This window comes from Ursus maritimus, unplaced genomic scaffold (genome assembly GCF_017311325.1).
Source record: "Ursus maritimus isolate PB19 unplaced genomic scaffold, ASM1731132v1 scaffold_33, whole genome shotgun sequence".
NCBI lineage: Eukaryota > Metazoa > Chordata > Mammalia > Carnivora > Ursidae > Ursus > Ursus maritimus.
The window spans coordinates 14,529,944-14,542,963 of NW_024425897.1; the positions used below are offsets into that span (position 1 = coordinate 14,529,944).

The following is a 13,020-nucleotide window of genomic DNA, read 5'->3' on the forward strand; positions in this document are numbered from 1 at the left end:
CTCGCCCTGAAACCACAGCCATGTGATCATTCCTTGGCCTGCTGTGGAGACCTTTTCTGCGCTCAGATACTGGGGGAGGCTGGTGGTGGGTGCCCGGAACAGCAGCGATGGGATCTCCCAGAGCCTAGCGCAGCCGCCGGCACGGGGTAGCGGTCACTGAACTGACTCATCGTTCTGCAGCTGACGACTCCACCTGTCAACACCCGGGTGCTGGCTTTCCTTTCGTCTGTGGCCGGCGATGCCTTGACCCGTCACCTTGGAGTGATCCTTCCAGCGGTCATGTTGGCCCTGAAGGAGAAGCTTGGGACTCCGGATGAGCAGCTGGTGAGTGTCGTGATTACCCCTGGCTGCTTTCTAACAGCCATCCTGGCCTGCCCTGGAGGAACTGTGCTCAGCCCGGGTGTCCCCTGTGGTTTCAGGAGATGGCCAACTGTCAGGCCGTGATCCTCTCAGTAGAGGATGACACTGGGCACCGTATCATCATCGAGGATCTGCTGGAAGCGACCCGCAGCCCCGAGGTGGGCATGAGGCAGGCTGCCGCCATCATCCTCAACATATACTGTTCGCGCTCGAAGGCTGACTACACCAGCCACCTGCGGAGCCTGGTCTCCGGCCTGATCCGCCTCTTCAATGACTCCAGCCTGGTGGTTCTGGAAGAGAGCTGGGATGCCCTGAATGCCATCACCAAGGTGAGGAGGCTGCTGACCACACAGCCAGCTTTTGATTACAGACCAGTCCAGACGCTCGGAAGGTTAGATGCTTAAAATAGCCCACGACGTACCTATCAGGCAGCAGCAGCATTTACCAATGCATGGCCAGTCCTTCTTACACTCCCACCCACACCCTTCCCCCTGCTGTATTATTTTGAAGCAGTCTTGGGAGGGCTGTACTTAGAACCCTGACATCCTCTCTGCTTTTTCCTGGCTTCCCACAGAAACTTGATGCTGGCAACCAACTGGCACTGATTGAAGAACTGCACAAAGAAATCCGGCTCATAGGGAACGAGAGCAAAGGCGAGCATGTGCCAGGGTTCTGCCTCCCGAAGAAGGTGAGCCAGGGCCCCGTGCGGGGTGTTACAGGCATGTGGCCTTCCTCTGCCTCCACCCTCGATCCCAGGTCTGTGGCAGGGCAGATGACTTAGTGTTCTAGGTGCTATTTGACACCTTCACAGAAGTGTGTTTCTTCCCCGTGGTGGCCATAGGAGGACAGGGTCCATGCCGCCTTAAGTTTAAACTGAGGAGGCCACCTCAGCCAGAGCAAGTGAGTCACAGAGGTGACAGCATGTGTACCTGTGTGTGATGGGCCTGCCAGAGCTCTTCTCTTCTCATCACTGCCCAGCAAAGACTGTTCCCCAGCCAGCACCCTCTCAGGCTGGGACTGTGGCACCTGCAGAGAGGATGGCTGACAGGAGGGCTGTGCTTCACACGGGAGACCCCTGAGCCCAGTGCTTTTGAGATTTGACTCTCACGTGAGGTTCTCTTGTCAGGGAGTAACCTCCATCCTTCCCGTGTTGCGGGAGGGCGTCCTGACCGGCAGCCCAGAACAGAAAGAGGAAGCGGCTAAAGCTTTAGGTTTGGTGATCCGCCTGACCTCAGCTGACGCCCTGAGGCCCTCCGTGGTCAGCATCACTGGGCCTCTGATCCGAATCCTGGGGGACCGGTTCAGCTGGAACGTGAAGGCAGCCCTGCTCGAGACACTCAGCCTCCTGCTGGCCAAGGTGAGCCACAGATGCGTTCATCTCTCGGTCCATATGGGTCTTAGACAACAGGTCTGTCTGCCAGTTGGTGTCGCGTAGCAGCAAGGTGACAGCTCATTGCGGAGAAACAGCATGGCAGAGGGAGTTGAGACGTTGGGCGCTAGACTCCCACTACGCAGTGGTCAGTTCTGGGTCCACCACTTAGTTGTTGTTTGGCCCGTACGACCTTGGGAGAGTCCGGTAACCTCCACCTGTCTCCTCACCTGTGATTTGGGAGTGGTGCCGCTGGCTGCCACAGGAAGAGCCGCGCAGCATGGGGCCTAGAGGACGTAGCATCGGGCACGCCGCCTGACACATCCTGAGCACTGCACACTAATGCTAATTGCTGTTTTTTGAAGAACTGTTGGTTCAAAAGAAAAAAATCCAGGGCCACATAAATACGATTACACATTGTTTGAATATGCTTCCGTTCTTTATTGCCCTCTCATAAAGAGGGTTGCGAAGGGTCTGATGAGGAATGAAAAGGAAGTCTGAGAGCAGCTGGAATAACTTGTCTTTGCCAAATGTGTAAGAAGCAAAGAACCAGCATATTAACCGTTTCTGCCCCATTTCATGGGGCAATTATTAAGCCCTTTAGATGTAAAAAAATTATACACAGAGCCAAGATTTGTTGTTATTAAAAACAGATACATTTTTTTTAAGTCTCACTTGAGGTTTGGAAACAAAAGCAAGCTTAAAATTTGTAGCTTTTTTTTTTTCCCTTTTGAGGGAAAGATGTGGGGAGCAACTTCCCAGATAAAAAATGGCATTGTGAGTGTCAGCCTTTGTGTTCAGTGCTGTTCTTTTCTCTTTTTTTTATAAGATTTTATTTTACTTGAGAGCGCTTGTGCCTGCGCACGCGCGTGAGAGAGCGAGCACGCTCGTAAGCAGGGGGAAGGTCAGAGGGGATCTCAAGCAGACTCTGTGCTCAGCATGGAGCCTTGATGCAGGGTTTGATCCCATGACCCCAAGATCATGTCCTGAGCTGAAATCCGGAGTCGGACGCTTAACCGACTGAGCCACCCAGGCGCCCCTGTGCTGTTCCTTTCTGTGGCGTTTTATAACTCTGTGTACAAATGGAGCCCTTCCCTCACAGAATTTGTCCCTTAGGCCATGAGTCGATGTCATCCATGGCCGGGTGGTTCCTACCTCCGACTTACTGGCTTCACTCCGTAGTGTGCCTCCCAGCAGCCTGCAGCCGATCCAGTATTTCCACACCTCCAAACAGCTACTTTGATTTTCCCATTTAGCAATAAGTAAATCTTCAGTCTTGGGAGGGGTGACTTTCTGAGATCATTTGTTTCATAGGATTGTTCTGAGGGCTCTGTGTCAGTGCTCAGCCCGTATATTGACTGCTCAGAAGATGGCACCTGCCCTTATGTAATGAGTCCATTGCCCTATCTTGGCACTGGACTAGGTCTTCGGTAGGGCTGACAGCCGTCGTCCTGTCCCACTCGCTCTTTCTTTCTTTTTTTTTTTTTTTTAAGATTATTTATTATTTAGTTGAGAGAGAGTGAGTGAGAGAAAGAGAGCATGAGCGGGGGGAGGGGCAGAGGGAGAAGGAGAAGCAGACTCCTTGCTGAGCGGGGAGCCTGATGCAGTACTCGATCCCAGGACCCCGGGATCATGACCTGAGCTGAAACCAAGAGTCGGTCACTTAACTGAGCAGCCCAGGCGCCCTCTCTCATGTATTCGGAGATGGAGGTTTCAAGTCACTTATCCATGTGGACTAGTCTCCACTTAAACCAACCTATGGCTCCCTTGGAGGAGGTGGTGGCGGGACACTGGTCCTCTTCCTGCTCCTCCCAGCTCAGTGAAGGATGCTGAAAATGGGACTGACCGAGCCTGACCGCGCTGGCTATCCTCTCTTATGCAATGTCTGTTCCTAGCCTGCGTGCAGGAGCTGGTTCCACCCATGGGGGTTTATGATTGTTTTATGCCTGCAGCACACTGTGGCCTTGGACTCCATCACAGCTGTGCTTTCTTGTGTGGGTCTCTCAAACAGGTTGGGATTGCCCTGAAGCCCTTCCTGCCCCAGCTGCAGACCACTTTTACCAAAGCCCTGCAGGACTCCAACCGGGGGGTGCGCCTAAAGGCTGCTGATGCGCTGGGGAAGCTCATCTCCATCCATATCAAGGTGGATCCCCTCTTTACTGAGCTGCTGAATGGAATCCGTGTCATGGAAGACCCGGGTGTCAGGTGAGGTGCCGCTGGGGTAGTGCTGTGGCCTTGAGGAGGCCAGACAGCTGCTGAAGCCTCCCGGGGCCGGGCTGGACCTGTGTGGGCGGGAGCGGTGGTAAAGGAGAGCCAGGGTTTAAGTTGGGTACATTGGTTCTGTAGGGACACCATGCTGCAGGCCCTGAGGTTTGTGATTCAGGGAGCAGGGGCCAAAGTGGACGTGGTCATTCGGAAGAACATTGTCTCGCTCCTGCTGAGCATGCTGGGACATGACGAGGTACGGCTGCAGGTGGATGGCGGGGCTGGTGGGCTCAACTGGTTCCCCTTCTCTTTGCTTTGGTTGGTGTCTCTGGTTTGTGTTAGAAGAACTAGGGATAGCTGCCGCCCGCTCAGTGGTCAGAATCATTCCCAACATTCCCGTCCCCCTTTATGGTTTACCAAGCATTTGGTTGTGAGGGAGACAGGGTGGGTAGTGTTGGTGTTGGTTCTGATTCACAGATAAGGAAGGTAAGGTTTTCCTGGTAAGGAAAGTAAGGACCTCTCATGAACTTGCTGTCTGATCTTAAGCTACTTCTGTCTTTGCTCCTCATTTTCCCATGTGTAAAATGAAGAGGTTCGTTTATTGGTTCAGGAAACATTTGCTGAGACAAAGGGTCTAGCACAGAGGTGAAGCAGGTATGGTCATGGCCCTTAAGAAATTTGCCCTTTGGGGTCTGGGACACCAGCTGGGAGGTCTTAGCCCTGTTGGAGAGGGCGAGACTCAACTGAGGCTGCACCCTAGCGAGGGGTGGGGCCAAAGCCAGAATCCAAGTCCTGTGAGCCCTCGTGCTGTCTGGGTTCCATCCGCACAGCCCTTCCTTCCCCACCCTGGAAGCAAATGTTAAGTACTCATTGGCTGCCCAGCGCTGTGGCGGGTCCAGTAGCGGGTTGGGTCTATGCGTAAGAATTTTCTCCTTCTCCTTTGACAGACAGCCCTCTGTTGTGCAGCCTAATTTACATTGGTGAGGCTAATCTCTGGAGCGAGCCTTTGGGTTCACGCGGTTTGCGCTTCACTGTGCGCCCACGTGGGGCCGGCCCTTGCTGCCGCTGGGTTTACCACTGCTCTGGAAGTCTGGCCCAATCCCCAGCTGCTGCTCTCTGACTAGAGCCCCCGCCTTCTCTCGGGCTGCAGATGGGAAACTCTGCCTTCCTTTGGTCACAGTCTGTCAGGATTTTTACAGGGCCATGCCCAGTGTAAGCAAAAGTTAGTATTTAGGCCAATTTGCATTTCACCACAGTGGAGCTTAAAATAGATCCCGTTGGAGAGAGTGGGTGTCAGAGAGAACCAGCTTTAGCCTTGCTTGGCACCTGGGCTTCTGCTTGGAGCTCAGAGGCCCAAACTGTGGTCAGACCATCCTCCCCCCACTCAGAGCTTCTCCTGGATCAACGGTGGCCGCCTCACGTGCCAACCTGGCATTAGCCTCTCAGCAGGTCATTAGCCCTCAGTTGGTTGGTTGGTTGGTTTGGGGGGAGGCACGTCAGGTTGGCGCTTATTAGGAACATAGTACTTGACTTAAAATCCGCTCCCTCACTCTCCCATAGTTAGCTGGCTAGGGAGGAGCAGCAAGGAGCAGGTTGCATTTGGCTCTCATTTTGACAGAAAATGCTCAGCTTTCACTTGTCTTCCTTGGGTTGATTAGTGGCTTCATTCTGACTTCCTAGGACAAACCCGAATAATGGAGGTGGCGCTAGGGCACCGACACAGTAGAGAGATAGCAGGGCGTCGCTCTGGACACAAGGTTGGCGGGGGAGGGGGGCTGGGGGGGGGAAGGAGCTCGGAGTGGTTCCCTAGCTGACGTCCAGTGACGTGGGCCGGGGCTGCCCCTCTCTGTGCCCCTCCCTGCCTCTCAGGGCTGTTGAGAGTGATTGAGAGAATACACGGGAAGCGTTCCGACTTTCGAAGAAGAAAGGTGCTACATAAATATGGTTATTATTGCTGTTATGGTGATGATTACCACGTGCACACACACTGGAGTTTTCTGTAATTGAGCGGAGTGCTGGGCGTGTGGTGGTTCGTTCCACACCCAGTGGCAGCTGCCGTGAGTGGCAGTCCCACTCTGGCAGCAGGAGCACGAATGCCTGGAGTGAGGACAGGGTCTAGAGCTCCTGAGTCGCCTTCTGCCACCTCCCCTGCCCTCCATCCTGGGCAGAGTGGCTGGCCCTGCTGGCCTTGGAGCTGGTGGTATGGCTCATGCCGCCTTTCACTCTCTTCTGTGCCCCATCAGGACAATACTCGCATCTCCTCGGCCGGCTGCCTGGGTGAGCTGTGTGCCTTTCTGACTGAAGAGGAGCTCAGCGCTGTTCTTCAGCAGTGCTTGCTGGGTAGGTCTCCTCTACCCTGGGGACCCCCTGCAGGGCCTGTCTCCCCTTTCCCTGGGGAAGCTAGCCTCTCCTGGGGAATTGAGCTCTTGAAACAAAATGGAGTTTCCAGTGGTCCTGTAGCCCTTTGCGCCTCTGCTCAGAGAACACAGCTGCCAGTCTGAAGCAGCTTGAGAGAGACCTCTCCTTAACTTGCCACGTGGGACAGGGAGGTCCGGGTGCAGTGTGGACCGGGATTTCCGCCGGGCTCAGGTGGGGTGGCCTGGGGGCTTCACGGGTGGTGGGGGCGCACTGTAAAGTGCAGGTTGATCCAGTTGTGTCCTTCCACCCAGCGGACGTGTCTGGCATTGACTGGATGGTTCGGCACGGGCGGAGCCTGGCACTGTCCGTGGCTGTGAACGTGGCTCCCAGCAGACTCTGTGCGGGCAAGTATAGCAGTGAAGTTCAGGACATGATCCTCAGCAATGCCGTGGCAGACAGGGTAAGGCTTGGGGCAACCAGACCCGTCCTCCCCCTCCTCTGGCCCAATTTCCACCTCTGTAGCCTTGTTAATGTATCACGGGGTGGGATTGGGGGGATCTCTTGACCCTAGACTGGGCGGTGAGAGGCCTGGTTCGAATTTTGCCTTTGCCAGTAACTTTCTGTGCCCTCGGGCCACCACTTGATCTTGGGACTCAGTTCCATCATCTGTAAACAATGAGGAGTTTGGGTGAGAACATCTACAGGTCCCTTCTAGGTCCGAAGGTCTCTGAACCCCACTCCTGGGAAGCCGTGACACCGGCTTTTTCTGCCTCATAGCCAGGGCAACCTTTCTGCAAGAGAGCTTGTCAAGGAGTCTTGGATGTGAAGTTGTATATGTGGGGGAGTTGCTTGTGTGAGGGCCCAGGGTCCTGGAGATTACTGGGACTGGGACAGAGCCTGTCCCTGTTGCTCTGAGGAAGGGGCAGGGTGCCACCTTGTCCAGCTCTCTCCTCTCCCCACAGATCCCCATCGCAGTGAGTGGGATCCGGGGCATGGGTTTCCTGATGAAGCATCACATCGAAACAGGAGGAGGACAGTTGCCAGCCAAACTCTCCAGCCTGTTCATTAAGGTGAGTGGGGGCAGCCTGGCTTGTGAGAAGGACCCACGACCAGAGAACACTGGAAGTGTGCTGGTGAACTGGCTGTGTCTGGGAGATCTCCAAACCCTTGGGAGTGGAACAGAGTGGTTCTTTGTGCTTTTTTCTCTGGAAGAGTGCCTGACTTCCTGTCAGATTCTCAAGTAGACCTGCGACCCCAAATCAAGTTAAGAACCACTATTTTATATAATTTTTTAAAACATTTCTGTTTTACTTTTATCCTTTCTCAGATGTGTGCTGTGGTATCACATCATGGTTTAATTTGCATTTGTCTATGGCTAATGATGTAGAACAAATGTTTTTTTTTAGATTTTATTTATTTTTAGAGCGCGCGCGCGAGAGAGTGTGCACGTGTGAGCAAGGGGAGTGGCCGAGGGGAAAGGAGAGAACTCAAGCAGACTCCACACTGAGCGCAGAGCCCGATGTGGGGCTCGTTCTCACAACCCTGAGATCACCCCCTGAGCTGACACCAAGAGTCGGAGGCTTAACTGACTGAGCCACCCGGGTGTCCTGTGGAACGATTTGTATGTGCTTGATAGCCAGCCCCACATTCACTTGGAGTGCTTATTGACATCTTTTACCATTCTTAAAATTGTATTCTTTCTCTTCTGATACTGAAGTGTTGAGAGCTGTTTACGTAGTTTGCACATAAGACCTTTAGGAACCACTCTCTGAGGCATTTTTTCTAGGCATCTGGATTTAGTAAACTTTGGGACAGACCTGGGTTCGACTCTTAATACATCTTTTGTCCCCTGCCTCCTTTTCGCTGGCACGCACTTAACGGTTATTGTGGTGGCCGCAGGGCCCCAGTTAGGAAAGCCTGGGAGCCGCACAGCGGGCCCCTGCCGCCTGTGTCAAAACGCACCTCTCCAGCAGTAATGTGTGCACCAATCAGAACCAGAGTCTGCATTTTAGAGGCGGGGCCAGGTCTGAGACTCTGCCTTTGTCGCCAGCTCCCAGGCCATGCTGCTGCTGCTGGTGTGTGGCCCTTGATTGAGTGGTGAGGAAGTTCTCAGGGTCCCCATGAGATCGAGCCCGTATGATGGCATCACCTTGCATGTGGCTCTTCACCAGTGTTTACTTAGGATCCTCTGTGCGCCTGTGTGCCCGTGCGCCCGGCTGGGCTAGAGCCTCCAGCTGTGGCGGTGCACGGGGCAGACCAGATCTGCGGAATTGGAGATGTGCAGAAAGGCTGTGGGGATGGGGAGGACCCTAATTTAGAGAGGGCTGTTTGCGGAGACCTCTGAGGGCTGACGCCTGAGCCGAGGTTTGAAGGAGGAGAAGGAACCAACCATGCCAGGACTGGGGGCAGGCACGTCCCAGGCAGTGGCACCAGCCAGTACGGAGGCCCGAGGGTGGCAAGGAGCGGGTGTGTCTGAGGAAGTGAAAGCCCCGTGTGGGCCAGGAGTCGTGAGCAAAAGGGAGAGTGGCACAAGACGAGCGGGGAGAGAGATGGGCCGAGTCACGGCCTGTCTGTCATCCACCCCTGAGGGGGAAGACAAGCATTGAAAGGGAGCAGTGGGATCAGTTTCCAGATGAAGAGGGAGTGTCGGTGGAAATCGGGGCTTCCGTGAGAAATAGGCTGGATGTGCCTGACTAAAAGCTTCTGGTCCTCTTCCCAGTGTCTGCAGAACCCGTCCAGTGACATCAGGCTGGTGGCCGAGAAGATGATCTGGTGGGCAAACAAGGACCCGCTGCCTCCCCTGGACCCTCAGGCCATCAAACCTATCCTAAAGGCTCTTCTGGACAACACCAAGGATAAAAACACCGTCGTGAGGGCCTACAGTGACCAGGCGATCGTCAACCTCCTCAAGATGCGGCAGGGCGAAGAGGTGTTCCAGGTGGGCGTGCGCTGCGGCCGCTCGGCCCGCGGCTCCTTCTGTGCGGCGTCTTTAAGTATCAGGCTCCACTCCGCCACCCCGTGTGCTGAGTGTTGAGGGGCAGAGTGTGGTCAGGTGACTGGTCTAGTGCCTAAAAACAGTCCTCTGTTCCTTGGTGTTCAGGCTTCTTTTGGCAACAGAGCCCTTTCTCCAAATAGAGTGTCACATGGTGCCCAAACCTATGAAACCAATCCCGGGAGGGCTGCCTGGTGAAGCCCAGAGCCCTACTCACTCATTCCTTTTCCCCAGGCACCGGTTTTATTTATATTTTAGTTTTTCTATTTTTTAATTTTGTAAGTAATCTCTACACCCGATGTGGGGCTTGAACTCACAGCCCCCAGATCAAGAGACGTGCTCCACGGACCAAGCCAGCCAGATACCCGCCCTAACCCCTACCCCAGCACCTTTAAAGTTCTGAAAACCCTCCCTGCCCCCTCCCCACCCCTTCTCAGCACATGAAAAGGATGGTGCGTGGTTTTCTCGGCTTCCCGGGATCCGTCCAATGCATTTGTCAGATTCGGCCACAGGGCATCTAGTTCTGAGGTTAACACTCGTTTTTGCCTTGGTTTGGAGAAACCTGAAGTCAGGTTTTCTGACGCCGTCTCCTCCTGCCCGTCTTCCCCACAGGCCCTCTCCAAGATCCTGGACGTGGCCAGTCTGGAGGTGCTGAATGAGTGCAACCGCCGGTCCCTGAAGAAGCTGGCCAGCCAGGCCGACTCCACGGAGCCGGTGGATGACACCATCCTGACCTGATGGCCCAGGCCCCGCGTGCCGGCCTCCACCTCTTTGTTCAATGTTTTCATTTTTGAAAATACGTTTGTTCCAATGGGGAGCTTAGGAGATGGCGTTCCCAGAAAGTATTTTAATATTTCAACAGACCACAACCAAAGCCTTAAATCAAACCCACACACAACTGAAAATTGCCTCCTCCAACTCTCACCTTTTTCTTTGGAGAAGAGACGAAAAAGCACATGCGTGAGCCTCACCAAATGGTAGCCAGGAGCTGAGCAGCTGAGCATGGCTGGGTCTGGAACAGGTGGGGTCAGACTCCAGTTCCTCTTCCCCTGCGCTTGAGCTCTGCTTCAGGAGCCAGTGCTACCAGCCTCTGCCTAGATCCTGAGTGGGCCACCGACCTGTGGAGGTCGGCCCGGGGTTCTGTGTCTTGGCGTGGCTTTGCAATGTTGTGTGGCCTGATTGTATCTGACCCCTGTCGGGTGAACATGACGCGGCGCCCTGGCAGTTCACAAGTCGGGGAGGGGTACTGGTTCAAATGCGGGTTGTTTGAAGGAGGAATGTTTAATAAAGGCTTTGATTTAATCTTGATATAAGCAGATTTTTTAAAATCTCCAAGCAACCATTAAACAGGAAGCTTCATGCACCAGGAATAAGGCAAGGCTTGCACCGTTCTCGTGAGCGTTGGCAGCGCTCTGGCTTCTGGGCATCTCTCCCGCTCTAGCAGGTCTTGCAGAAATCTGCACACTTCTCTGTCCTGAGGTCGGGTCTTGGGAGGTGTGCAGCCAGGCCCGTGATCTCACCGAGTATGGAAAATGCAGGGGTCGAGTTAGCCACTTGCTGGCTCTGTCCTGACTCAGGAAGGTGGGAAGCTGCTGGCAGTCAAGTTTTAAACAGAAGTCCGTCCCCTCTGTGGAGTAAGAACGAACCACATTCCTGGAGTCCGAGGACTTGCTAGAGGAAAACAAAGCTGCGGCTCAGCATTTGCCTCCTTTATGAATGACTTCCTTCCTCTTGGTTCTTAGAAGGCTCGTGATCCACACGTCCTGTCTGCTGGAGCACGCCCCTCTGGGCCCAGTGACACAAGTTTTTCTGGGCTCTTTCCCTGGTCACAATATGGAATAAATCTCTACCGAAATGACTGGCTGGAGCTGTAAAAGGAAGGAAAATTAAATGTGGTGGTAGCAAACTCATTTTGTAAAAAGGTCTAAAATGTTGCACCAAAAAAGACTCAAGGCGTGGCTTATTAATGCAACAGAGCTAGAAAGTAGCCCCGTGACTCAGCACTTCTGATGTGTAAGACAAGGTGACCTCTGAGATACTTCTGATGAAATCCTTGCTTTCTATGCCCGAACCTTCTTTATCACAGGACTTCCTATTTTCTTGCAGCAGGCATGGGCTCAGCTGGCTCAGTGTAACCGTAGACTCCCGGGGCTGCAGGGGAGCTGGAGAGGTCAGCCGAGTGAGTCCCCGGAGCCAGAGCAGCCAATGGGTACAGCTTTTGGTAGCCACGGTAACTGTTCCCTGCTTCTGGGATTCAGATGGTCATCAGCATCCTCTCAGCTGCCTGGGGCAGATGTCCAGCAAGCTGTCTGCACACATGGTCACCTCTGCCAGTCGGCTATGGGGCGGCAGATGAAGTTTCTGTGTGAGGGGGCCGCGGGCTGGGAAAGCTCTTTAGGCTCTGAGGTGTGGTCCTCAGTGTTTCCTCCAGGATCTTAGAACAGATGCTTCTGTCCATCTCTGGCGTTCAGCCCCCAGTGTGAAACTGGGAGGGAAACCTGATGTACTGAGAAGTGGAAGACACTCAGTAAGCAAGATCCAAAGGAAAAACACCAGATTCTAGTTCCAGAAACTGGAGGAGGATGAGATCTCTGCGTTCAGGGTGGACGGATGGAGGTTGATGCAGACAGAGATGACTCCGAGTCTCCCAGAGCATGTTGAATTGCACCCCTGAGACTGCAGGGGGGGGTGTGGGCTCCCAGGAAGTGAGCCTCGAAGGGCTGTTGTAGGCCTGACAGTGGAGCAGGCACAGAGGACCCTGCCGGCCCAGGGGGAGGCCTGGCAGTCCTAGAAACAGCAGCCCTGTGTGAACACTGGAGGAAGTGGCGCTCAGCAGCAGAGGAGCAAAGCTCTGCCCTGATGATGAGTAGAGCTGTTTCGCCTTGGGCAAGCCGTCCAACCTCTCTGGGCCAGTTTTCTCATCTGTAAAATGAGGGATTTGGGATGGAAGCTCTAAGAATCTCTTGTTCTCAAAGTTATAATAGTGATTATAACCAATGACATTTGGCATTTTTTCATTTAATCCTCTCTGCCTATGAAGCAGGTTCTCTGTGGTTACTGTTTTCCAGAGGAGGGAATCTAGGGGAAAGAGTAGTCATTCGCCTGGGGTCATATGGCTCATCAGTGGCAGTCCGTCCCCAGAGCACATATCCTCGGCTTTGCTCTTCTGCGCTGGCTACTTAGGCCCGAGCATTCTTCCATTCTCCAGCCCTTTCAGGTCCTGGTGGTGGACACTGAGTATGTGGCTGAGCGGCTCTGGGTCACTGGCCCAGGGGCTCCAGCCAGGTGCTGTGCTGGCCGGTCAGTACCTCACCCCATTCATAGGACACTTGGCTTTAGAAAAGACAGTTATTCCCAAGGACTTCCAGTGATCCTCGAGGGGGAGACTCCTATCTTTCTCTTCATGTGTCCGAAAGGCAGTGACAAAATGATGTGCCCTTGGCTAACCCAGGGAAAACTAAACTGAGCCTCTCACCCCTTCACCTAACTCTGAGAACCTCTGGAATTCGGGCATCAAGATTATTTTAAAATGTGGGAGAGCATGACGTGCTTCACATGCCTTCTAGGAACCAAACCTACTGGGAAGTTCCCTTCTGTCCCTGCTATGATGCCCTCCTGGGAGAGGGGCAAGGGGCCTGCGGGATTGATCTTCTGTCTGCAGGGATTTGGAGACAACATTTTACTGAGAGCAGATTCTGAAACAAGATCGGTAGTTAGGAGTGTTTTTCTAAGTAGG

The 13,020-nt window shown here is 53.9% G+C and overlaps 1 protein-coding gene across 3 annotated transcripts in view; it reads left to right on the forward strand.

The window, feature by feature from the left end:
• GCN1 (GCN1 activator of EIF2AK4) overlaps nt 1-10,592 on the forward strand; it is a 56,896-nt gene extending 46,304 nt beyond the window's left edge. For 2 of the 3 annotated variants that reach the window (XM_040619854.1, XM_040619853.1), the window contains 11 exons: nt 181-324; nt 420-689; nt 935-1,048; nt 1,487-1,717; nt 3,741-3,934; nt 4,076-4,190; nt 6,178-6,274; nt 6,604-6,752; nt 7,255-7,362; nt 9,012-9,230; nt 9,897-10,592. In XM_040619854.1, coding sequence (XP_040475788.1) covers nt 181-324; nt 420-689; nt 935-1,048; nt 1,487-1,717; nt 3,741-3,934; nt 4,076-4,190; nt 6,178-6,274; nt 6,604-6,752; nt 7,255-7,362; nt 9,012-9,230; nt 9,897-10,022 — 1,767 coding nt within the window. In that variant the 3' untranslated portion in view covers nt 10,023-10,592. Of the gene's footprint in view, nt 1-180; nt 325-419; nt 690-934; nt 1,049-1,486; nt 1,718-3,740; nt 3,935-4,075; nt 4,191-5,614; nt 5,692-6,177; nt 6,275-6,603; nt 6,753-7,254; nt 7,363-9,011; nt 9,231-9,896 lie in introns of those variants that run through there. The other variant, XM_040619855.1, reaches the window with a different exon arrangement.
• Nucleotides 10,593-13,020: the final 2,428 nt, after the last annotated feature.